The sequence below is a fragment of the Trichosurus vulpecula genome, chromosome 5 (genome assembly GCF_011100635.1).
Source record: "Trichosurus vulpecula isolate mTriVul1 chromosome 5, mTriVul1.pri, whole genome shotgun sequence".
Classification (NCBI taxonomy): domain Eukaryota; kingdom Metazoa; phylum Chordata; class Mammalia; order Diprotodontia; family Phalangeridae; genus Trichosurus; species Trichosurus vulpecula.
Window position 1 is genome coordinate 42476192 of NC_050577.1, and position 22983 is coordinate 42499174.

A 22983-nucleotide genomic window follows, 5' to 3' on the forward strand; every position below is an offset into this window, starting at 1 on the left:
AACTGAGGAAAGAGATGTGAGCTACATGCACACATTCATACATATATACACACACATACATACATACACATATACATCTATATATGAAGGCATTTGTGTAGAGCCTAGTTTCCTTATTTGTCAATAGAGATAATATTTGTACTATCTATCTCACAGGACTTGGGTGAGTGTCAAATGGCATAATGAATGGACACTGCTTTATAAATCTAAAAGAGAAATATATATATATATATATATATATGCAAACTATTGTTATTTAATAAGGCTTGATGACTCAGCTGTAAAATAATAAGTTGGAAAGCATGGGTAAGGAGTAAGACATGAGAGAGGTCAAAAGCTTATAGACTATTCAGAAGCTTCACACATATATGTCATGAACACTTTTTTTGAGAAGGGAATCCACAGGTACCAGAGACCAAGAAACATCATAAAAATGAAATTTTAACAGATAGAAAATAATTTGCCATGGGTGTCAGATGTATTTTTTAATGAGCAATCTGTATATAGTCAGACCACTAATTTGTTAGAGCAAAGATAAAAATCAATATCAAAATGGAAGACAAAATAAAAAAGAGGAAGATATGGCTAACAATTCAGTCAACTTCAAAAGGCATTTTAAACAAGCTCTTGATGTAAAAAAATGGGTAATGTATAAAAGAACAGATATTGATACAGGCTAATACTATTTCTTAAGAAAGTTTAACCTTTGTAAATCAACTGCCACAGAAAGGAGACTAGAAAAAAGATCCTAGGCACTACAATCATTTGGTTTAATTGTCAAACAGGGAGAGATGACATCCAAGACAACATTGGTTTAAAAACTTTTGCAAGTTCTTAAATTGTGAGCAGTATCACCTCATAAAGCAGCAGGAAGCAGCAGAGATAAAGACAAGGGAAAAACAAATCCACAAGATTGGTGAAAGACCAAACCAACCAAAGTCATCCTGAAGGATTTTTAAGATGAAACTTGGAGGACAAAAAGTAGATGAAAAATGGAAAACATTTATAAAAATTTTCATACAATGTCTTTTCATCATAAATTCCAGTAGAGCTGCCATCTTTGGACTCTAATACTTCAGTCCCAAATATGCTACATAAGGAATTACTGTAGAAATAGCAATGAGAAACAAAGATGAGAAGAGAAGCTGGGCTAAACCAAACATAAATGACTCTGCACAAAGGAAATCTATCATAGAGGTGGCCCAATTTTGAGTGCACTGAGAGATCAAATCTCAAGGTACTAGCAAAAAACCACATGCCTTATTGTTAAATAAATACAATCAAGAGAACACTAATAACTACCAACTCATACGCCTCTTTTCCATCTCTATGAAAATTTTAATCAATCAATGTATCATTGGGGGAGGAGCTGACTTGGATGAGAATTGGAATGTGAGCACTTCAAATATACCTCACTCCTCTATAACCATCAAGCCCCAAGGACTGCACCAACTATCTCTTTGACCATCAGGCAGTACCAAAGACAGGCATTGATAATCAAATTCATATTATCATTGCTACATCTGGAAATTACTTTGCATGTATCTTATATTTGATTTTTAGTGCATTTATGTACTTTGTCACCCTCTCTTCCACCACCCCCCACCCACAATAGAATTTAAATTCTTGACAGCAAGAAATGTTTGATTTTTCTCTTTGTATGGGCAGTGCCTAACACAGTGCTTGGCACATGACAGTCACTTAATAAATGCTAGTTGAATTGGATTGAATTGACAGATATTGCAGATGGCTAAAGAGTTGGTCCAGAATTAGAAGGGAGGAGAGAAAACTAGGTAACATGGAAATTACACAGTATGTTGTAATGACCCCTAATGTCATACTAAAACAAAGGCCTATCCTTTTAACGAGAACATTCTTCTGGCAATGCTACGTATAAAAATAACTGACTGACATTTATATAGCAATTTAAGGTTTGCAAAGCAGGTTAATACGTTGCTATCTACATTTTACATATAACAAAACTGAAAGAAGTTAATTGACTTGCTGGGGATTGCAGAGCTAGCAATTGTCAGAGGAAGGATTTGAACCCAGCTCTTCCTCTCTCCAAGTCCACTGCTCTTTACACTATGCCTCACTGAATTAGTTTTGAGTCACACATAAGGTAATGGAGCAGCTCGGAGAGGCAGTGGATTGGCAGTAATAAATATGTTGTTCAGTTGGTTTTTAGTTGTGACCAACTCTTTGTGACCCCATTTGGGGTTTTGTCGGCAAAGATACTGGAGTGCTTTGCCATTTCCTTCTCCAGTTCATTTTACAGATGAGGAAACTGAGGCAAACAGGGTTAAGGGACTTGCCCAGGGTCACCCAGCTAGTATGTGTCCGAGGCCAGATTTGAACTCAGGAAGGTGTCTGACTTCAGGCTTGGTGCTCTGATCCCCTGTGCCAACCAGTTACCCCAACAATACATTATCAACTGATAACTGCACCAGAGAAGTAAAAAAGATAGTGTCAGAGAAATGTATAATTGAAAAAGGTGGTCATGGGGGAAGAGCAAGAGATAGCCAGTGGGCATCTCATTTTTTCCATTGGTATTCTTTCAGTATGAAGAGTAGAGAAAGCCCTAGTATGTTGAGTGGAGCCCCTTGAGAGGATTTATGGGAAGATAAATAGGGTCAGAGCCCACCCCGTCTCAAGGAGCTTATGATTTAATTGGTTAGATATGACATGTACTATACATGGTGCCCCATACATAAATGTGTACGTATATACACATGCATACCCCTATACATAGATGTGTAAGTACATAATAGAGATTTATACAAAACAGTTACCCAAAGCCAAAAAAATAAATGAAATCAGGGGAATTTTATTTATTCAGCCTACACTGAGTATAGTTTAAAAACTAGTGGAATGGTACTGAGATCCTTTCGCTATTGGCGATTGATGTTCTGGTCCTTCCCTCGGATGACCTTCAGTGTTATTTTGGAGATGGAAAAGGCAGTAGAGACGTCTGCGAACTGTCTCTTCTAGAAGCCCATAGACCACAGGATTAATGCAGCAGTGAGTGTTGCCAATAATTTTGGTTACTTGGACCGCTTTGTCCAGGTGATAGCTACTCTCACAATCGCTCAGGTTCAAGTGCTCTTGAAAAGTCATAAGGAAAAGCACTAGGTTGTAAGGTGTCCACAGCCCCATAAAAACAAGTGTCATGACAAAAATAAGTCTAAAAAGTCCGTACTTTTTCTCTTTATATCTTGATGTTTTTTTAATTCTCCCATAGCAGAAGACAGCAACAAACAGTGGGATGAGAAGTCCCAAAATGTTCATCTTTAAAGTCAGAAAGTGCTTCCAGAACTTCGCATCTGCTAGAGGATAATGAGGCTGAACAAAGTGGCAGATGTAATCTCTGCCTTCCGTTTGAACTTGGGAAAGCACCAATTCTGGTAAAGCAGCTAGCACGGCTAGTCCCCATGCACTTATAATGATGCCATAGGTGGTCTTCTTGGCAGCCAAGTGAAATCTTCCCACGTGGACAATTGCCAGGTACCTATGTATTATTAAAAGTACCAGGAAACACGTGTACCCATAGTAGCCCGCTGAGTAAAACCAAGAAGTCATTTTACACATTGTATCTCCAAGGTCCCAGCTGTGTATTGCAGTGTGAATCCAGAAAGGGAAGGTGACCAAGAAAAGGAAATTAGAAATGGCTGTGTTTAGGAAAAAGACATCCACTACCTCTTTGAGTCTTTTATGTTTGACCAGGATTAGCACAAAGAGGGCATTGCCTACCATCCCGAGGATAAATACCACGGAATAAATCGGGGGCAGAAATTGTGCTGCGAAGACTTTGTCATCATGTTTGTGGCACTGTTCTGTCATGTCATCAGTAAAGTCATCTTCTATTAAAACATCATAGTAGGTTGTCGAAGTGTCATTGTCCATCTTGGGCTGTCTTGTGAATGATCTTTTCTCTCTCACTCTGAATAAAAGAAGAAACAAAGCAGCAATAATAAACCATAACCATGCTTCCCCTTTACAGAGTCGGTGTTTCGTAGTGGAAAAACCATTGGCCTCAAAAGTTAGAAGACCTGGGCTGGCCTCCTATCTCTAGCACTTTCTGGGTCTATGACCCTAGGCAAGTCGCTTAAACATTCTTTTTGAATGGTACTCTTCCATTTACTGGATGTAATAAGGACCGGCATTTTTGTAGGGCTCAAAGCTTGAGTTACCTCATCTACAAAAAACAAGGGTGATGATACTTTTACCACCTACTTCCCCACCATGTAACGTTAACCAGAGTAGGCTTAGTTCTCGCGTGACTAGTCACTTTTGTTGATGTGCGGAATAATAATTTCTCCATACTTTACCAAAGCAGTGAATTCGGTTAAACCAGTATTTAGCTATGTGTCTATCTCTGTGCAAGGTGCTATGGGAGAATTAAAAAGTATATCGTATACCCTCTGAGGAGCTCACAATCATTTGGGCAGTGAGGGTGGGGAAGAAAGGGGAGGAGTAGAACAAAACGTGTACTCATGAAATAATTAGCAAATAATAGAAGACATTCCAGTATAAAATATTAAAAAACCAAGCATCATAACTTACCTGACACAATTCAACTTAACATGCACTTTTAAAAGAGAAATAAAGAGTGTATACTCATTTTTAAAAAGTGTGTGTTATTCACCAACTGAAAGTTTCTCATACAAGGCTTGTTATCTTCGTTCTAAGAAAATGTACGTAAACAAGAGTTTGTAGAAGCAAACATGACGTATGTATATCAGCAGTTAGTTAAAAGAGAAGATGGCTTACCAGAAAGATCTTCCTATGTGAAATTCAGTTGTTTTCTGACCAACCACCAAAAGAGCTATGTAAAGGAATAATACATTTGCTAAATAATGAGACTCCTGTCATTTATAGCTCCAGTTCTGAGCCCCGAAGAACAGGAAGAAATTCATCTCTCTCTTAGTTTTTACCCGTGGGTCAGCCTTTGTAACTTCCTGAAATAAGCAGACTGGAGGCTCCTCCAAGAAAGTCATCAGGACTTCAGAAGCTTCTGTGAAAATAGAGGAAGTTGTTTTTCTTTCTTTTCCTCCCTTCCCCCACGCCTACTTCTGGTTTTCCCCCCGCTTGCCAATTCTCCTGGCTACCCAAGATAAGCATATTAGGTGGCTACTCTGCAGGATGGTTTGTAGCTTCTGATGGCTTATTTCTATTTTAGAATGAGTCTTACATCATCCCATTCCTTGTCCCAGAATAACCTCCTTTCCATCTCCACCCTTGAAATCCTACCCGTCCTCTAAGTCCTTCCTCAAATACTTTCTGCTCCTTAAAACCTTCTCAGATCTCCTTGCCCCAACGTGCCTTCAAGCCAGAAATGATCAGCTCCATCTATCCCAGAGTCTGCCTCCCGTCCACCTTTTCCCAACATTTCATAGTACAGTGCAGGGAAGTAGGTTCTGAAGTCAGTGTTGAAGGTAAAAATTGTGTATAATCAAAATTACCCCTGGAAAGCTCATAAATCGTAGGTAAAATATAACTCTGTCAATAGTTACATGTACCTGGGAAAGGCAGTCTAAGTCAGAGAGCAGATGCAACTGAAATGTTGATCTGCTGTGGAAACAATCAAACATAAATTTCATTTTTCACAATACCCAGATAAGCTATTGATTAGGAAACAGGCAGGAGCCAGGGCTTTTGCTCATATTAAAAGAAAAAAACTGGTGAAGTCTTAGATGGTAGGAAAACTAATGATTAGAGGGAAAATACTCTTGAAGGGGCTTTGCAATGAAATGAGATTATAACAGGGGGTGATCATACCCCGAGCTGTTTCTTCTTCCTCCTTACTGTCAGGTAAAAGGAAATACAGGAGCAGCTAAGTGGTGCAGCGGATGGAATGCCAGGCTTGGAGTCAGGAAGACTTCTCTTTATGAGGTCAAATCTGGCCTCAGACACAAACTATCTGTGTGGCTCTGGGCAAATCACTTAGCTCCGTTTGCCTCAGTCCTTCATCCGTAAAATGAGTTGGAGAAGGAAAGGACAAACCACTCCAGCATCTTTGCCAAGAAAACCCCAAATGGGGTCACGGGGAGTCAAACACGACCAAATAGCAACAACAAAAACAACCACCACCCCCACAACCAGAGGAGATAGGAGGGTGCCAAAGGAAACACTTGAGGGACATTCTAGCTGACCAGGAATTCCAGGAAGGCAAATTTAGGGTCTCCTTTTCATTAGCTTATTAGCCATGTCAACCTTCCCAGAATGAACAGACTGTGACTATAATGAAGAGAACTATGACTAAGGAGAAGTAACAAGCGGGTCTCCCATTCACACACTGAGCGGCAGAGCAGCCAAAGTCACCTGTACAATTTAATTTCTTTTCTTCTAATGAATACACATGATTGAATTTGTATACATTAACTATTCCTATGATGTGACTACATTCTGCTCCCCTTCTGACATGCTACTTTACAGCCAAATTGGGTCTCCCTACTATTACCGTAACTCATCATTACATCCCCTGTCTCTTTGTCTTTCTAAAAACTATCCCCAATGCTTTCCTTAAGGCTGAACATAGGTGGTGCTACTTCCTGCAAGAAGCCTTTCTTGGTTCCTTCTTTTTACTACTCTGTCCTTCCTGAGATTAACTTTCATTCACATACCTGTCTACATCTTACACCTCCTTGAGAGCGGAGATTATTTTTCAATTAGTTTTTGTGTCCTAGTACCATAGATCAGTCTTACATGTGGTAAGTACTTAGTAAATGTTTGTTGTACTTAATTTAACAATGCACTTGTTACACTTTACTAATAATAGATGGAAAACTCCTTAAAGATAAGGAACTATATTCTTAGCTACCTGCATATACCTCTCAGCAGGTGCTCAAATACTTGTTAAGTGAATTTAAAAGAATCCTCATGCGACATAGGCTTAAGGCCTCTCACCATCCTGTTCACTCTCAGCTAAACACTGTATATTGATAGTGTCCTTCCTAGAATGTGACATCCAGAACTGAGCTCAATACCCCAGATGAGATCTAAACAGGGCAGAATATAGCAGGACTATGACCCCCCTTATTCTGTGTGTGATGCCTCTCTTAATGCAAAGATCATATTAGCTTTTTAGATTGCCAGATCCTACTTCTGACTCATTGAGCTTGTGGTCAGCTGAATATCCAAGATCTTTTTCTCAATGGTGCTTAGGTGAAGCTGAGTTTTTGAACCCAAGGAATACCTCCTCCTAGCTGTAGATGACTATCAGTTGGCAGAGGCCACTTATATAGACTATTAAAGAACATTCTTGTCAGAGGCCTGGCATGGTAGTAACTGCGTCTTTCTGGTCCTGGAGGTACCCCCAAATGGCCAAGAGACACCTCCTAAATTTGCTAAAAGCTACTCAGAGAGAATTCTCTTTTTTCATCTGAGGATTTTTGCACCTGACAGTAGCCCCTGATAATTTTTCTATCACAAATGCTGCTCAAGCCATATAAGTTCAAGGTTGAGTTTTAAACGTCACAAATGTTATTTCACATTAGCCGAGACTGACCTTTAAAAGGGTGGTTGGTGGTGTTATAATTGGTTTAGATAGAGATGGAGTTGCTGCAGCTTGTGACAGCAAAGGGCCAACCACGAGTCCAAGAATAGTCTTCTTTGGCTATGACCCCCACCCAAGCATTCACAACTGACAAGTCACACGGTTTTACCCAGAGGCTGTGAATCCAAATCTAACACCAAGCATGTATTGAACACCCATGTGCCAGCACTGTGCCTGGCACTAGGAATTCAGAGACAAAAACAAAACAGGGCCTGCCTTTGAGGAACTTACATTCTGTTAGAAGTTGAAGGCATGTACACAGGCAAGAAAATACAAAATAGATAGTAGATAAAATAATTTGGGAGGAAAGTACACTAGCAACTGAGGATCTAGGTAGATTTCCTATAGAAAGTGTCATGTAGGCTAAGCTTTGAAGGAAGCTAGGGATCCTAAGAGGTAAAGGTAAGGAGAAAAGGCATTCCAGGCATGGGGACTCTGCAAAGGTACTAAGATAGGAGGTGGAATATTATGGGCGGTTCTAGTACCAGGGTCTATAAAATGGCAGAGGAAGGGGCTGAGATATTTCTGGTAGAAATGCCATCTTGGATACTCTCCAGTATGCCTCAAGAGGGATAAAGCAGAGTCTCAGATCAATTGCCCTAATAAATAGGCAGCCAGGGAAGAATTGATGCAGAAGATGAAGATGATGAAGAACTGATGCAAACTGAAGTAAATCAGATGATCTATTACAGAACTATTTATCCTTCCCTTGCCCTTCTGTGGAGCCTTAGTTTCACATCTCCAGCGGCCTATTAGATATCGAATTGGTTATCCTGTAGACATCTTAAACTCAGCATGTCCAAAACTGAGCTCATTATCTTTACCCCAAAATCCTCTCCTCTCCCTAACTTACTTATTGTCACAGGTTCCATCATCCTCCCAGTCTCTCAGGCTTGGGACCTAGGGTGGCATCCTTGATTCCTCATTTTTTCATCCCCTCCCCATATCCAATCTGTTGCCAAGACCTGTTGATTCGGCCTACACAACGGTCCTCCTATCCTCCTCATTCTTCCCTTTGATCCTGCTGCCATCTGTATATGAGCCCTTATCACCTCATGACTAGACTACTGCAATAAATAGCCTTTTAGTTGATTTCTCTGCATAGTCTCTCCCCTCTTAGGGCCATCTTCCATTCATCTATCAAAGTGATCTTCCTAAAGTGCAGGTCTAACGATGTTACCTTTCTATTCAATAAACTCCATGGCTCCCTATTAACCTCTATGATCAAATATAAACTCTTCTGTTTGAAAGCCAATGTACCTAAAATTATAAGGGAACCAGGTAATTGGGAGAAAAGTCTTTGTAGAAAGTTTCTCTGATGAAGTTCTCATTTCTAAAGTGTGGAGGAAAACCAATGAAAAATTTATATGTTAGAGTCACTCTTCAGCCAATGGTCAGGATATGAACAGGTACTTTTCAGAGGAAGAAATCCAAGCTATCAATAGCTTTATGGAAAAGTGCCTCAAATCACTAAAAACGAGAGGAATGCAAATAAAAGCAGCTTGGCAAAATTGATAAAGAAAGAGAAAGATGCACGTTTCAGGAGCTGTGGGAAAACAGATGCATTAATGCACTGTTGGTGGGGCTGGGAATTGGTCCAGTTATTTTGGAAAGCAATTCGAATCCATGCTTCAAAACCCAGTGATACCACTGGATGGGGCACAGTGAGGGGGAGGGGCCCATATTGCAAAGAGATCTGAGAAAGAGGAAAAGTACCCATATGTGCAAAAACATTTATAGCACCTCTTTTTGTGATGGTAAAGAACTGAAATCACCACCAGCTGGTGAATGGATGAACAAATAATGGTATGTGAATATGATGGACCACTATTGTGCTATAAGAAATGATGAATGGGGATGGTTTCAGAGAAACCTGGGGATACCTGTATAACTGAAGCAAAATGAAGTGAGCAGAACCAGGAGAACAATTTATACAAAAATAATGATATAGTAAAAGCAAACACTCTCTTTCCTCAGCTCTGCCTTTTGGCTACCCTAACTTCCTTTAAATATTAGCTACTGTCCCCTCTTCTGCAAGAACTTTTTCCTGGTCTACCTTAATACTAATGCTTCCCCTCTGAGATGATCCCCCTTTTATCCAGTTTGTCCCTAGTTATTTCCATGTTGCCCCTCCCCACTATTAAATTGTCCTCTTCTTGAGGGTAGGGTTCATTATTTAGGCCTTTTTTATATTCCCAGTGTTTAGCACAGTGCCTGGCATATAGAAGGAATTTAATAATAATTGTTGACTGACTTGAACAGAGAGAACAAAGAATACAATATTTAAAAAAAAACAGTAAAGAAGGACTAAGAAGAGAAGGTAACTTAATGCTGTGTAATTATAATGACCAGGCTTGGCCCAGAAAGAACAATGAGAAAATACATCACCTTCTCTTTTTGTAGAGATGGGGGCTATGAGTGTGGAACAATGCATATAGTATCAGAAGCAATCAATGCTAGTTTTCTTGAGCTGCTTCCCCACCCCCTCTTTCTTTTTTATTCTCTGTTTACAAGGGATAGCTTTCTGAGTAAAGGAAGCAGGAAGGATGTATTCAGAAATAGCATGGGAGATTTCGACCAGAGGGAACCTCAGAGGCCAGATAATGCAACTCCCTCATTTTTACAGATGAGGAAACCAAGAAACAGGAAAGTTAAGTAACTTGCCCAAGGTTAGACAAGTAGTCAGTGTCAGAATCAAGATTTTAACCCAGGTCCTCTGACTCCAGAAGAAGTACTTTTCCCACTATAAAATAAAGGTGATATAAATACAAAAGATATCATTAAGTATTAAAAAACCAAATCACATGTGCAGCCCAGGTGGTACCTAAATTTATATATCTTTACCTTCTGATAAATTAACACCCTGCTTTGGTGTGGGTATTAAGCACAGCCTCATTTCCCAAGATATTCTGAGTGGTGGGAACAGAAACTCCACAATACCTTCCACCTCCCTCCATCAGGCACCTTCCCAGTGTACCAAGGGAGCACAGCAACACCTTAGAGAAGGATTCCAATCACCCTGATGACCTACACAGCCCCTTCCCCACCTGCTGAAGGTTGGCTTAGGTCAGGCAGTTCCTTTCTTCATAGCTGAACTATTCCTTCGCAGAGGTGACAGGGCTGCAGCCAATCCGAACTCCACCAGCAAAAGTCGATTACTCACCACTCCAGGACCCTTCCTTTATATACAGCATACTAGGAAATTCCACTTCTGTGTATCAGAGTGATGATGAAATCCAGCCCCAGGCTCAGTGGCTCCAGCTCAATGGCATCCCCTGGTCACCAGCCCAACACTGACACTTTTTTCTTGGCTGTCACGTGGCATGTGTGTCTGTTTTCTTAATGGGGAAATGGAAACTCAGAGTGAAACTGAAATCAGAGCAAAGCAGGCTGTTAGAAAGGCAGCCACAAAAAATTATTCTCAAGGCTGATGTCAGCTTCCTGTCTGAATAGAGGGAGGGTGTCTGGAAGAATGGAAGGAATAGCCTCACTGCCTTCTGTACTCATTGGGCAGTATCTGGAACATTTTATACAATTCAGAATACTGTATTTTTTAAAAAAGAAATTTTTATTGATGTCTTTTGTTTTGACATCAACTAAATTTCTCATAGTATTCTATCCCCCAATTCTGGGTACTACAATTTTTAAAAAAGTTTTTTTATTTGGGTATTACATTTTAATTTATTTGGGTCCTACATTTTAAGAGAAATATTGGCAAATTGGAATGACCCTTAGAGTCAGGCATGGAGGCTTGGGAGGGCATGAAAAGCCCTCCATGTAACTCATGAGGTACAATGGAAAGATTTGTGGTCTTTAGTTTAGAAAAGAGGTTGAAGGTGGGGCGTAATAGCTGTCTTCAAATATTTGAAAAGCTAGAATAGGAAAGAGAGAGTAGATTTCTGTTCTGTAGGGAAAAGAACTAGAAGAAGTGGGTAGAAGATGTAAGGAGGCAGACTAGTTCAATTGAAGAAATAACTTTTCAACAATGAGAGCTGTTAAAATGAAGTTGGCTGCCTTGTGAAGAAGTGAGCTGTGTGTCCAAGAACTGAGTGGGTTGCCTTGTAAAGTAGTGAGTTCTCTATCATTGGCAGTATTTAGGCAATGACTCAATGACCACATGTCAGAAATACTATAAAATGGATGCCTGACTTAGGAAGCAGATTGAACTAGATGACTTTTAGGGTCTCTACCAATATTAAGAATCTGTGATTCTATGAGGACAATGCCAGTGAGTGAGAGGGTAACAATCAACAAGCATTTATTAAGTAAGAGAGTGTGTGCCAGCACATATTTTTGCTATTACATAGCATGTCCTTACAATTATTGGATGAAGCAGGTGATATGAGCATAAATTTTTCAAAAAGAAAATTTCAAATTACATGGAAAATATTTTTAACATTTTTAAAAAAAATTTGAGTCAGGGCTGGAATAGAATCTATTAAGCTTCAACTGAAGTAAAAAGTCAGGGAAACAATCATGATCTCAGACAAAACAAAAGCAAAAAGAAACCTAATTAAAAGGAATAATCAGGGAAACCACATTTTGCTAAAAGGTACTATAGACGAAGAAGCAATAACAAATTTATGCAGCAAGTTTCTCTGATAAAGGCCCCGTATCTCAAATATATAGGGAATTGAGTCAAATTTATAAAAATAAGCTCCATTCTCCCATTGATAAATGGTCAAAAGATATGAGCAAGCAGTTTTCAGAAAAAGAAATTAAAGCTATCTATAGTCGTATGAAAAGTGCTCTAAATCACTATTGATTAGAGAAATGCAAATTGAAACAACTTTGAAGTGCTACCTCATACCTGTCAGAAATGACAAAAGCTGGAGGGGATTAGGGAAAGATAGGCAAACTACTAAACAACTAATAAACTGGTCCAGTTATTTTGTAGAACAATTTGGAACTATGCCCAAAGGACTATAAAACTCTGCACACCTTTTGACCCAGCAGTACCACTGCTCGGTCTGTATCCCAAAGAGATCAAAGGAAAAGGAAAAGTATATGTACAAATTATTTATAGTAGTTTTCTTTTGTGGTGACAAAGAATTGGAAATTGAGGGGATGCTCATCAGTGGGGAATAACTGAACAAGTTATGACATATGATTGTGATGGAGTACTATTGTGATATAAGAAATGATGAGCAGAGTGGTTTCAGAAAAAAAAAAAACCATGGCAAGATTGATATAAACTGATGCAAAGTGACCGTGAGAAGAACCGGGAGATCATTTTGCACAATTATGTGTTACAGCAATGTTGTAATGATGATCAACTGTGAAATACATGGCTAATTCATTATTTTTTTTTAACATTCTTTTCTTTTTAAAATTTGAGTTCCAAATTCTCCCCCTTTTTCCCACCCCTTCCTCACCTACTGAGAAGGCAAGCATAGTGATGTCAATTATACATGATGAGAATAGGTATGGGCTGGTTTGTTTTATTCATTCTCAGAAAAGCAGCATACCCCCACTGTCGTGATCAGACTGGAGTGGACTGCTCTGCGTATACCTTCTCAGCTGTCCTGTCCAGGAAGCTCAATGACTCGCCCTTACCACTGCACATTGTAACCTGCACAGGGTGGATTCTTCATCTGCTTGATTTTTCCTGTATGGATTACTAAATGCATCTCTCTTTAGTGGCTGTGGATTTCATTGAAGGATTTATTAAGCACCTACCATGTGCCAGACACTGTGCTTGTTGTTTTACAAATATTATCTCTTTTGCTCCACACCACAACCCTGGGAGGTAGATGCTGTTATTATCCCCACTTTATAGTTCTTTATAGTTGATGAAGCCAAGGCAGACTTGCCTAGGGTCACACAGCTAGGAAGTGTTTGAAGCTGGATTTGAATTCAGGGCTTCCTCTCACTAGACCCATTGCAGCTGGTGACTGCAGTTAATCTGGGTATTATTCTGTATAGCAAAGAAAACCATAAAATTTATATGTATGTTTAGAGGCACTTTTGTCTAAGGTAGGGCATTGATTCCTTTTAAATATCTTATTGTTTCTTACCATAGTTGCCTAATGTAATCTCCCATTAAAAATTTGCCCTGAAAATTTGTATGGATCACATGTCTCTTGAAAAATGTTTCTTAAAGGACCGGTCTATACCCTTAATTATGGCACCATATATGTCATAGTAGAACTGTTTGCTTAGTACTTATAACTATCTACTCACAGACAAATTAGAAGAATTGAAAAACAGGGCTCTGAGTTGCTTTCTGCTGCAGGTCACAGATTACGTTGTGCCAGGTCCTGTCAGGAAGCAGGAAAACCAGTCAAATACACCCAGCACAGCACTGAGAACATAGGCAAAAGGAACCTTGACAGGCAGGGAAAGCATAGTAACTACTCTCTAGGAGCACATCAGTATGAGACTGGCAACTGCCCTTCTGGAGAAGTGAAACATGAACTTATTCTATGCATTTGAAAACTATTAGGAGAAGGGGTCTTTGAGCTTCAACAGATACTGCCAGAGGGCTCAGTGACATAAGAAAAGTGCAGAACCTTCAGTTTAGATCCTTCTTTGGGCAATCAATTATGTTCTGCCTGCCTTATTCTTTCTCTTGTAGAGTTATACTGAAGAATAATTTATATTTGTTGTTTCTTGATTGTTTATGTCTTGTTTTCTCAACTAGATGGCAAAACCTGTGAGGGCAGGGACTATGTCTCATAATTCTTTAGATCCTTCATGGTGTTAAGGGCAGAAGAGACAGACAGTATTATTGATCGTTTGATTTTTAGGTGACACAACCCAAAGTCCAGAGATCACGCTCCACCAACAAGTTTCATTGAGCTTTGTTGGGAATTTGATTTTATGGATTTGAAAATATTTAGTATAGAGTGTATAATGGCTCCTTAATAAAAAATTGCAGACATGATGAGTGAATGAATCATTTCAATCATGAAGTCTGTAAACTGTTTTTAAAAGAATCTGACTGGAAGGACTTATTTTAAAACCTTAATGCAATTGCTCCATTAACTTGAAAAAAAAAAACCACTATGCACACAGTAATACATCCACTTTACAGACTAGTAGAAATGTCCTGCCCCATAGTAGATTGGGTATATGTTGAGCTCACTTGGTCAAGCGTCAACCCATGGAAAATGGGGCAGTGTTTGCAGAAACGCTGGACAATGTGTTTGCGGAAGAAGGTAGAGAGGTATCTCCTAAACTTTTCCCCAACAAAGGCATAAATCACTGGGTTGATACAGCAGTGAATCATTCCAAGTGTCTCTGTTATTTGCATGGCTCGGTCCAGCCTCTTGGAGCTGTCACAATTGTTCAGACCAAATAAAGCTTGGAATGTACTCAAGAGAAGCACGATGTTATAGGGGGCCCAGAAGAGAAAGTAAATTATCATAATCACAAAGATTAACCTCACTGCCTTGTGTTTCTTCTTTTCATGTCGACACCTCAGCAATGTTTTTATGATTCTTGAGTAGCAGATGATCATAACAAAGAGGGGTAACACTAAGCTCAAAATATTCATCTTTAAAGTTTCAAAGTTTTTCCAAGCAGAAAATTGCTCTAATGGGAAATGACGGCTGCAGGGGTACTGTGTGCCTACCTTTTGTGATTTGGTGAACATGATTGCTGGGAGAGAGGCTAACCAAGCCACCACCCAGGTGATGACACTTGTCAAAATGCCAAAGGTGACAGTCCTAGCTTTCAGAGCAAACACGGCATGGACAATGGCCAGGTACTGATCAATGGTCAGGAGGATGATGAAGAAGACTCCTCCAAAGAAACCCATGTGATAGAATCCTGTCAGCACCTTACACAGGGCATCACCAAAGATCCACTGGTCTGCAGCATAGTGAGCCCAAAAGGGGAGGGCGATGATGAAAAGTAAATCAGACATGGCCAGATTGAGCAGATAGATGTCAGTCATGCTCTTCAGCTTTTTACATCTTATCAAGACCAGAAAAACTAGCACATTGCCCACAAAGCCAAAAATGAACACCAGGGAGTAGAGTGGGGGGAGGAGCTGTGATGCTGTGTGCTTTACATCAAGTTTCTGGCAGGGTTCTTCATAGTCGAATGGGTAGAATGGTGAAGTTGTCTCAATGTCCATCTTGCTTTGTCCTATGAATAAAGGAAGAGAATTTGCTTAATATATCCCCTTAAATACAAACTACCCTAAGTACTAAAATTACAGTTAAAATATATATACAGACACATATCCACACATGAACTTTTCTTTGTGTATGTTTTACATGTAGGTATTTACATAGCTCTGTATATATTGCTTCCCCCAAATAGAATGTCAGGTCCTTTAGGCAAGGACTCTCTTTGTGTCCCCAGCTCCACATTGTTATGTGCTTAATAACTACTTGCTGAATGAATGAGTGAATAAATGAATGGCAAATCATTGAGTATTTACAGGGAAACAGACCCAGAGGACTCATATCCTACCACCTGGTAGTCATTAAGGCCATGGTCAAGTTGTTTCACTTTTCTAGTCCTCAGTTTCCTAATTTGAAAAATTAAGGGGTAGGATTAATTGACCCCTGGACTCTCTTCCAGCTTCCAACATTTCAAGATTTGGTGAGGATTTTCCTGTCATTTTCACAAATCAAAGAAGAATTCTGCTGTGTTGGGAAGAGGGATGAGCATAATGTTCTACCAATAGAAATCTACTGGGTTTCCACAGTGTTTGCGAGTGAAACTTCAACAGTTTCAGATTGAGAGCGAGCCCTCCCCATCCCCACCCACTTCTCCCGCACATATCATCTTAGGAGAACACTCATTGCAGTAGTGTGTTGTGAATAGGAGGACTGGGGACTCAAATTGAACTGGCTTGGGGGTCTCTACAATTTAAACAAAGGGGACAGATGCACAGTTTTCCAGTGAGTTTTCTTAACACAGTTTAGATAATCTAGGACGTAGCACCCACATGCCTCAACCCTTTTCTCCAAGGGAGAAAAGTTCTCCAAAATTTATCAATTTTAATGGTCTCTCATTCTTTTCTACTTTGTTCAGCCATATTGAGGGATCATCCCTCATGCATATAATGGTGAAGTGGAAAGCATGCTGCAGGCCATACATAGTCAACACACTTCTTAGGCTTCCAATAGATGTTTCACATCCTCTTCAACCAGAAGGCTGTCCTCAGCCTACACATATTCCTTCTGGCATATTCCTAGACTCTCCCCAGTCCTAACTGAGGCCACTGAAAGGAATGCGTGCCACGTGGAATGACGCATGACTTTTCAGAGAGTTGTGGGTCATGGTTCTAGAAAAGACTTCAGAAGCCATAGAGTTCAACTTACTCTTCCTATAGAAGAGGAAGAAACCAAGGCCCATGGAGATCGAATGATTTTCCCAAGGTCATCTGGTGTCAGAGGTGGGATTTGGATCATAGGAGATTCTGGAGCTAGAAAGAACATCAGGGCTATCTCATCCAAACCCTTCATTTTACAGGTAAGGAGATCGAGTCTCAGAAAAATTAAATGACTTGTCCAAGGTGACACAAATAGTAAGTGACTGAGATGGGATTTGAATCCAGATCTTTTAAGAGCCATTGCTCTTTCTGTTGACATAGGCTCCTAGGGTCATAGATATAGGGCTGGAAGGGACCCTAGAGGCCACTTTGTCCAACTCTGTCATCCTACAGGTGAGGAAACTAAAGACTAGGAGGACTAAATGACTTGCCCAAAGGCAACCCAGCAGTAGATAGCCAAAGTAGCATTTGAACCCAGGTCCCCTGGTTCCAGGGCAAGTGCTCCTTCTGGTGGACCAAACTACCTCCCATTTACAGTTGACCCTACCCTACATTTGACAGAGGCTCTCTCAACAAGACTGAAGCTTGTGGGTAACTTGCTGTCAGTTTTGACTTTGTCATGGTTTCTCTTCCTTTGGAGAAACAGGACCCAGTCACTGAGACCCATCTGTAGGAACCTGGGAGTTCAGTTTAAATTCCCTCTCACGCAAGCGAATCTCTTAAGTTTGTAGCAAAGTCTCTACTCTCTGACTACAGATTAAATTTGAAATTTGTCATCTGACTGACTTTCTTTTTCCCGGTTAGCATAGAGTTCTACAGCACTTATCATTCATTGCAATTTTCCTCAGACTCTAATGTGATCACAGGCTGGAATGGATCCCAAATTCTCTATTTTCCCTACCTTGATGAGGATGATTTAAAAAAAAAAAAAGATAATCCTGCCACCATCTTGGCATATTGTCAAACACATTTCCCCACCTTGAGTTATTCTGTATTATTCCCTCTGATTTTCACCTGGTTCATCTGAGCAGCTTTGGTAATTAATAAATAGAAGTGCTAAAAGGTTACTTACCCTTAGAGTTCCTGTGAGGGGAACTTGTGTTCTTCTGGCCAAGCGATCTGTGAAATAAATTATGTGTAGACAGCATACTCCGAAGTAGGAAATGTTGTTTCCTGCCTACGAGGAGGGAGGTGTTGGTTTTTTTTTTTTGGGTCTAGATAGATAGCCAAAAGTTCTTCTTTTCATAAATAGAACATCCAGTGGATGATGGCATATGATCCATCTTGTGAAACATCCAGTTACTCTGCTTCCCAATTAGCTTGGTCTTCTGCCCATACACTAATGGTTGTAGATTCATTCTTTTTTTTTCATTATAAATCATGGCATTCGATTTAATCAGTATTAAACAGAAAAGGTTCAAAATGTCTCACTTTCTCACTAAATAGGCATTCACCTTGCAGTTGCTTACCTAGCTCAGATTTCTGCCCTTCTTTGCCTCAAGTACTTTACCTCCAATTTGATTCTCACAACAACCCTGTCAGGTAGGTGAATCCAGTGAACTTGCATGGGATTACCCAGCTGCTAAGTGTTGAAGATGACATTAATCATTCAGGGTTTATTAAGCACTGACTATGTGCCAGGCACTGTGCTCAGTGCTGGATTCAAACCTCTTCCAACTTTCAAGTCCAGTGTTTGATGCACTATGCCCCAGTGCCTATGCAATAGTAAGAATGGCCAACAGAAGACCAAGTGTTTCCACAAGTCATGGTATAGGTTGGTAAAAGGAGGTATTTGTATTTCAGCTGCTCCCACAAGAAAAAAATCTTGGTCACAAGTCTGTAAGATGAATTAAATCAGTGTGTCTTCATGGCGTACATATTCCCCAATGTCAGCTTGGTGAAACACGACAATTGCCATGGGGTCCACCTTCCTGCAGTCCTGTGTGGACTTGGCTGCCACGCCAAAACCCAAAGGGACATCTGCCATGGAGTACACCACCAGTCCCTGATACTGATTAGTATTTTCTGTGATTCGACCCAGGCCAGACTTTAACACATGGTTTCCATACAAGAATGACTGCTCTGCTCCAGGTTTCACCCATACTTTAAACTTTGCATATGGTGCCAGGTAATCTAGGGCTGTGATGTGCAATTTGAACTTCTGGGTCTTGGTGAACTTCCCAAAGCAGGTCCCCAGAGACACCAGCTTCTCCCGGGAGATGTTTACTACCAACTTAAGAATCTTCTCACTTACATAGTAAACTCTGTCTTTGTGGAGCCGGAAACAATAGGTGCCATCAGGTCGGTCCACAAGCAGTTGGATGTTTTCTCCAATATATTTTGAGAGCTTCTGGAACAAGGTGCTGGTCTCCTCTTCGGTCAGGGGTCTCATTTTGCAGTAAAGCAAACTCAGAGTGGCACGCTTTCTGTAGATTCATTCTTACAAACATAAAGGGAAGTCTAGTGTCTCTATGGACCTGACTTTCTTGAGTTTTGTCTTCCACGAGGTGGCAGAGCAAACAGTTGATTCAGGCAACTTGGTCCCCAACTCAATTTTTTGTTTTGTAGTTTGTGGGTTTTTTGTTTTTTTGTTTTTGTGAATGTGTGCCTCAACGGATTTATTGATTCATTGTTTGACTCTATTGTTTTTTCACTTTTCCACTCTTTGTGTGATATCAGTGTCTGGAGTGAGCCTTTAACTGCTTTCTGTCTGTACTTGATCTGGGTTGCATGTACACCCATGATCTTGTTACAGTGAAATTTTCCCAGGCGTCTGGATTTCAGAGCCTTATCTGTGAGCTGTATAGCAGGAAAGGGTATAAGCAGGTTTCTGTTGAAAAGATGTCACTGCCTTCTAGTAAAGGCACTGGAGGAACAGAGAGGACATGGAAAGTGCAGCTGGTGTTTTTGAGAAATTATTTGCTTTATCTGTAAAATGGAGATTATAATGGTTGCCCTTTCCTCCTGATAAGAGTGTTGTGAGCTTATCAGTGGGTCTGAGTTATTACCATAATCCTGGCCTTCTGGTCAATTAGTGCCCTCAGGGTGATGCATGTTGTGCAGCATATTTTGAAAGACACCAAGGAAATAGTAGACATGGTCCCTCCCTTTAGGTAGCTAAAATAAAATAATCTATGTGAAACAATTATTAGAAAACATTTATCATTGATAAGGAAAGTGTTGGATAGAGGGTTGGAATTGGAGTCCGGAAGACCCGAGTTCAAATCTTCACTCAGATACTAATTAGCCATGTGACCTTGAGCACGTCATTTACTTTGTTTGCCTCAGTTTCTTGATTTGTAAGATGGTGTCCATCATAGCACCTACTTCCTAAGGTGATTGTAAAGTTCAAATGTGTTAATATTTGTAAAGCACCTTGCAAACCTTAGAGCATTTTATAAATGCTAGTTATTGTTAATATTATTAATTTTATTATCAACAATAAAAGATAGGGACTGTATCACAAGATTGCTGTGAGGATGAAATGAGAGAAACTAAAGTGTTTTCACAAACCTTAAAGTGCTGTCTGAATGCTGGCTCTTACTATTATTGACAAAAACAAGAAAGCATGGAAAATTCTACATATGGTAACACCTCACTTATCTGACAGCCAGTAATCTGAATGTCTGAATGAACCTGGAAGTGCCTGAAACACAGCTGAGAAGACAGCATTGTGGTGCAATAGCCAGTGAGGAAGGGAGTTCCCCATTGCTGCAGGTCTTCAAGTGAGACTAGATGACCCAAAGTTAATGGTTTGTAGAAGGAATTCTTCAGGTATTTATTGGACTAGATAGTATCTGTGATCCATTACAGTCTTGACATTCTATGATTTTCATGATTATAGAATAAAAAGGACAAAATTGGCATGTTGGGAGTTTGGGTTTTAGGTCTGACTCTGCCATCAATTATCTGTTTGATCCTGGGAAATTAATGAATCACAGTGGGTTTTAATGTTCTTGTCTGTAAAATGAAGAGAATAATATGAATCTGTAAAATGAAGAGACTATGACAGCAGCAGCAACAGTCATTTATTAAGCACCTACTTTGTGCTCAGCGCTCTGTTAGGCACTGGGGATGCAATGGTTAAAAAAAGAAAAAGAAAAAGCAGTTTATGATCTATGGGGAAAACAAAATGTGGACATTTAAGTAAATACAAAACAGATAACAAAATGATATCTGTGGAGAGGGCTCTAGTAACTGGCATGATCAGAAGAGGCTTCCTGTAAGGGGTAGCACTTGAGCTGAGCTATGAAGTGAGATGGAGGTGAGAAAAGAATACATTCCAGGCAGGGGAGACAACCTGTGCAAAGGCCTGGAGGTGAGAGATGAGTGAGATTTTCTAACTTTAGAATTTTATGTTTCCCCAATAATCCAGATATGAACCCAATAAAGTCCTCTGACTAGCCAAAAGAGCTACCACAAGGTCCCTGCATTAAGAGCATACACTTTATTAAGACACCCCCCCACTCTTATTTTAAATAAATGTCCCAGAAGATCAGTTATCTGCTTTCAGAGGCCACAGGAGGTTAAAAATGTCAGACCTGAGGTGGCTTAGCGTTGGTACCACCCCAGGCAGCAACAAGAATCTCAGAATGAGAAGGGACCTCAGTGTCCATCTAATCCCATCTGTACCAGACCAAGAATGCCTATTACAAGTGTCCCTCTAACTTAGGACTGGAGCAACCTATTCCTTCCCTTTCCAAGTCGCCTATTTTATTTCTCGTTGGCTATAATTGTTAAGAAGTCTCCCCCCACCCCTATATGTGCTGAAATAACGAACTTACTCTTCTAGGGTGAAGTTTGCTACATCTAGAGGTACCCCTGAGGGGTTAAGGGTATTTTTTCCTAGTGCTATCAGCTCACATTTCCATTCTAGTGTGTTTTCCTCACTGTTAACCACCAGTGACTAGTGCCCAGTACCATTTTCACCAATTTGTGCCAACTAGTTTTTACAAAAAGATGTTTATTGCTAAGATATAGCCAGAACAGAGGTTACAAGCATTTCCTGCCAGTCTCTGGGGCCCAGTGGAATGATTGCCCCCTTATTTCTGGAAGCTCCATACCTTTTAATGCAGCCTTAGGTCATGTTAGCTTTTTTTTTAATCTGCTTCTTATGATGTTCATTTAGCACCAAAGATCCCAGATCTTTGTGGTGGCAAAGAACTGGAAATTGAGGGGGCGCCCATCAATTGGGGAATGTCTAAGCGTGTTGTCATATATGATACTGATAGAATCTATGTTATAAGAAATGATGAGCTGGTTAATTTTAGAAAAACAGGGAAAGACGCATGAAATAATGAAAAGTGAAATGAGTGGAACCAAGAGAACATTGTATACAGTAACAGCAATTTTGGTTGAAGAACAACTGTAAATGACCAAGTTATTCTGCATATTATAAAGACTCAAATCAATTGTAAAGGATCTATGAAGGAAGATGTTATCATTTCCAGAGAAAAGAAATGATCAATAGAAGTGTGTATAGTATGGTTTTATATCTCTTTATAAATCTGTGTCAAATAGAGGCCTTGTCTAGTGCCCTGTGGGGAGGGAGGATGGGAGATAGTTTGGAATTTAAAATGTAACCAAAAATAAATTTTTAAAAAAATTTAAAAGGAAAGAAAGAAATTTCATCTGATGCAGCACCACATTTTCACCTCTTAAGATCTTTTTGGATCCAGATTTTGCTCTCTTCATTAAGTATCTCCTCTAGCTTTATGTAATCTTAAAATTTGATAAATATGTCCTCTGAGTCTTTATCTAAAGCCATTGTTTAAAATCTGAAAAATCATGAGCTAAGCTCAGAAATGCTTGGGTCATTTCACTGAACACTGCTTTCTTTCTAAGTGGATGATGAACCATTAACAAATCTTTGGCTTTGGTCAAAGATGAATTCTGAAACCACCTGCTCATACTCTATCTTGTCCTCAAAGATAGTATGAGTGACCGCTTTGCTAAAATCATACTCTTGCCCTACCAATCTAGCTACTAACCATTGGACTGGCATTTGACTTTCTTTGGATACGTAATTCCTGTCCCTTTCTCCATAATCTTTCAAAGATTTCTGACAAAGGCTCAGCTGGTCACACCTGCCATTTATTGCAATATATTGTTGGGTAGTTTGTGTGTGGCTGATTTCTTAAACTCAACAAGGGAAGTAATGTGGTCTTTTATTATCTATCTTCTTATCTCAGGTTTC

At 39.8% G+C, this 22983-nt stretch overlaps 3 protein-coding genes across 5 annotated transcripts; all 3 read right to left on the reverse strand.

Annotated features, from left to right (window-relative positions):
* Positions 1-2807: 2807 nt before the first annotated feature.
* On the reverse strand, positions 2808-10692 carry LOC118852095 (C-C chemokine receptor-like 2). 3 transcript variants are annotated; one of them, XM_036761747.1, is made up of 4 exons: positions 10603-10692; positions 4935-5014; positions 4771-4825; positions 2808-3940 (listed from the first exon to the last, which is right to left on the reverse strand). In XM_036761747.1, the coding sequence occupies exon 4, from the start codon at positions 3901-3903 to the stop codon at positions 2857-2859; it is 1047 nt and encodes a 348-aa protein (XP_036617642.1). In that variant the 5' UTR covers positions 3904-3940; positions 4771-4825; positions 4935-5014; positions 10603-10692; the 3' UTR covers positions 2808-2856. The 3 variants fall into 3 exon arrangements, with proteins under 3 accessions (XP_036617642.1, XP_036617641.1, XP_036617643.1); XM_036761746.1 differs by having other exon boundaries at positions 4771-5014; XM_036761748.1 differs by lacking the exons at positions 4771-4825; positions 4935-5014.
* A 3893-nt stretch (positions 10693-14585) lies between these two features.
* On the reverse strand, positions 14586-17930 carry LOC118852192 (C-C chemokine receptor type 5-like). The gene is made up of 2 exons (XM_036761865.1): positions 17860-17930; positions 14586-15649 (listed from the first exon to the last, which is right to left on the reverse strand). The coding sequence occupies exon 2, from the start codon at positions 15636-15638 to the stop codon at positions 14586-14588; it is 1053 nt and encodes a 350-aa protein (XP_036617760.1). The 5' UTR covers positions 15639-15649; positions 17860-17930.
* Positions 17931-18617: 687 nt separating this feature from the next.
* Positions 18618-19207, reverse strand: LOC118851755 (60S ribosome subunit biogenesis protein NIP7 homolog). Its single transcript, XM_036761282.1, has one exon. It carries the CDS (start codon positions 19177-19179, stop codon positions 18637-18639), a length of 543 nt encoding a protein of 180 aa, XP_036617177.1. The 5' UTR covers positions 19180-19207; the 3' UTR covers positions 18618-18636.
* Between the last annotated feature and the right edge of the window lie 3776 nt (positions 19208-22983).

Bases quoted from the DNA above. Each gene is read 5' to 3' on its own strand.
- LOC118851755 (XM_036761282.1), bottom strand. From the start codon at position 19,179: ATGAGACCCCTGACCGAAGAGGAGACCAGCACCTTGTTCCAGAAGCTC.
- LOC118852095 (XM_036761748.1), bottom strand. From the start codon at position 3,903: ATGGACAATGACACTTCGACAACCTACTATGATGTTTTAATAGAAGAT.
- LOC118852192 (XM_036761865.1), bottom strand. From the start codon at position 15,638: ATGGACATTGAGACAACTTCACCATTCTACCCATTCGACTATGAAGAA.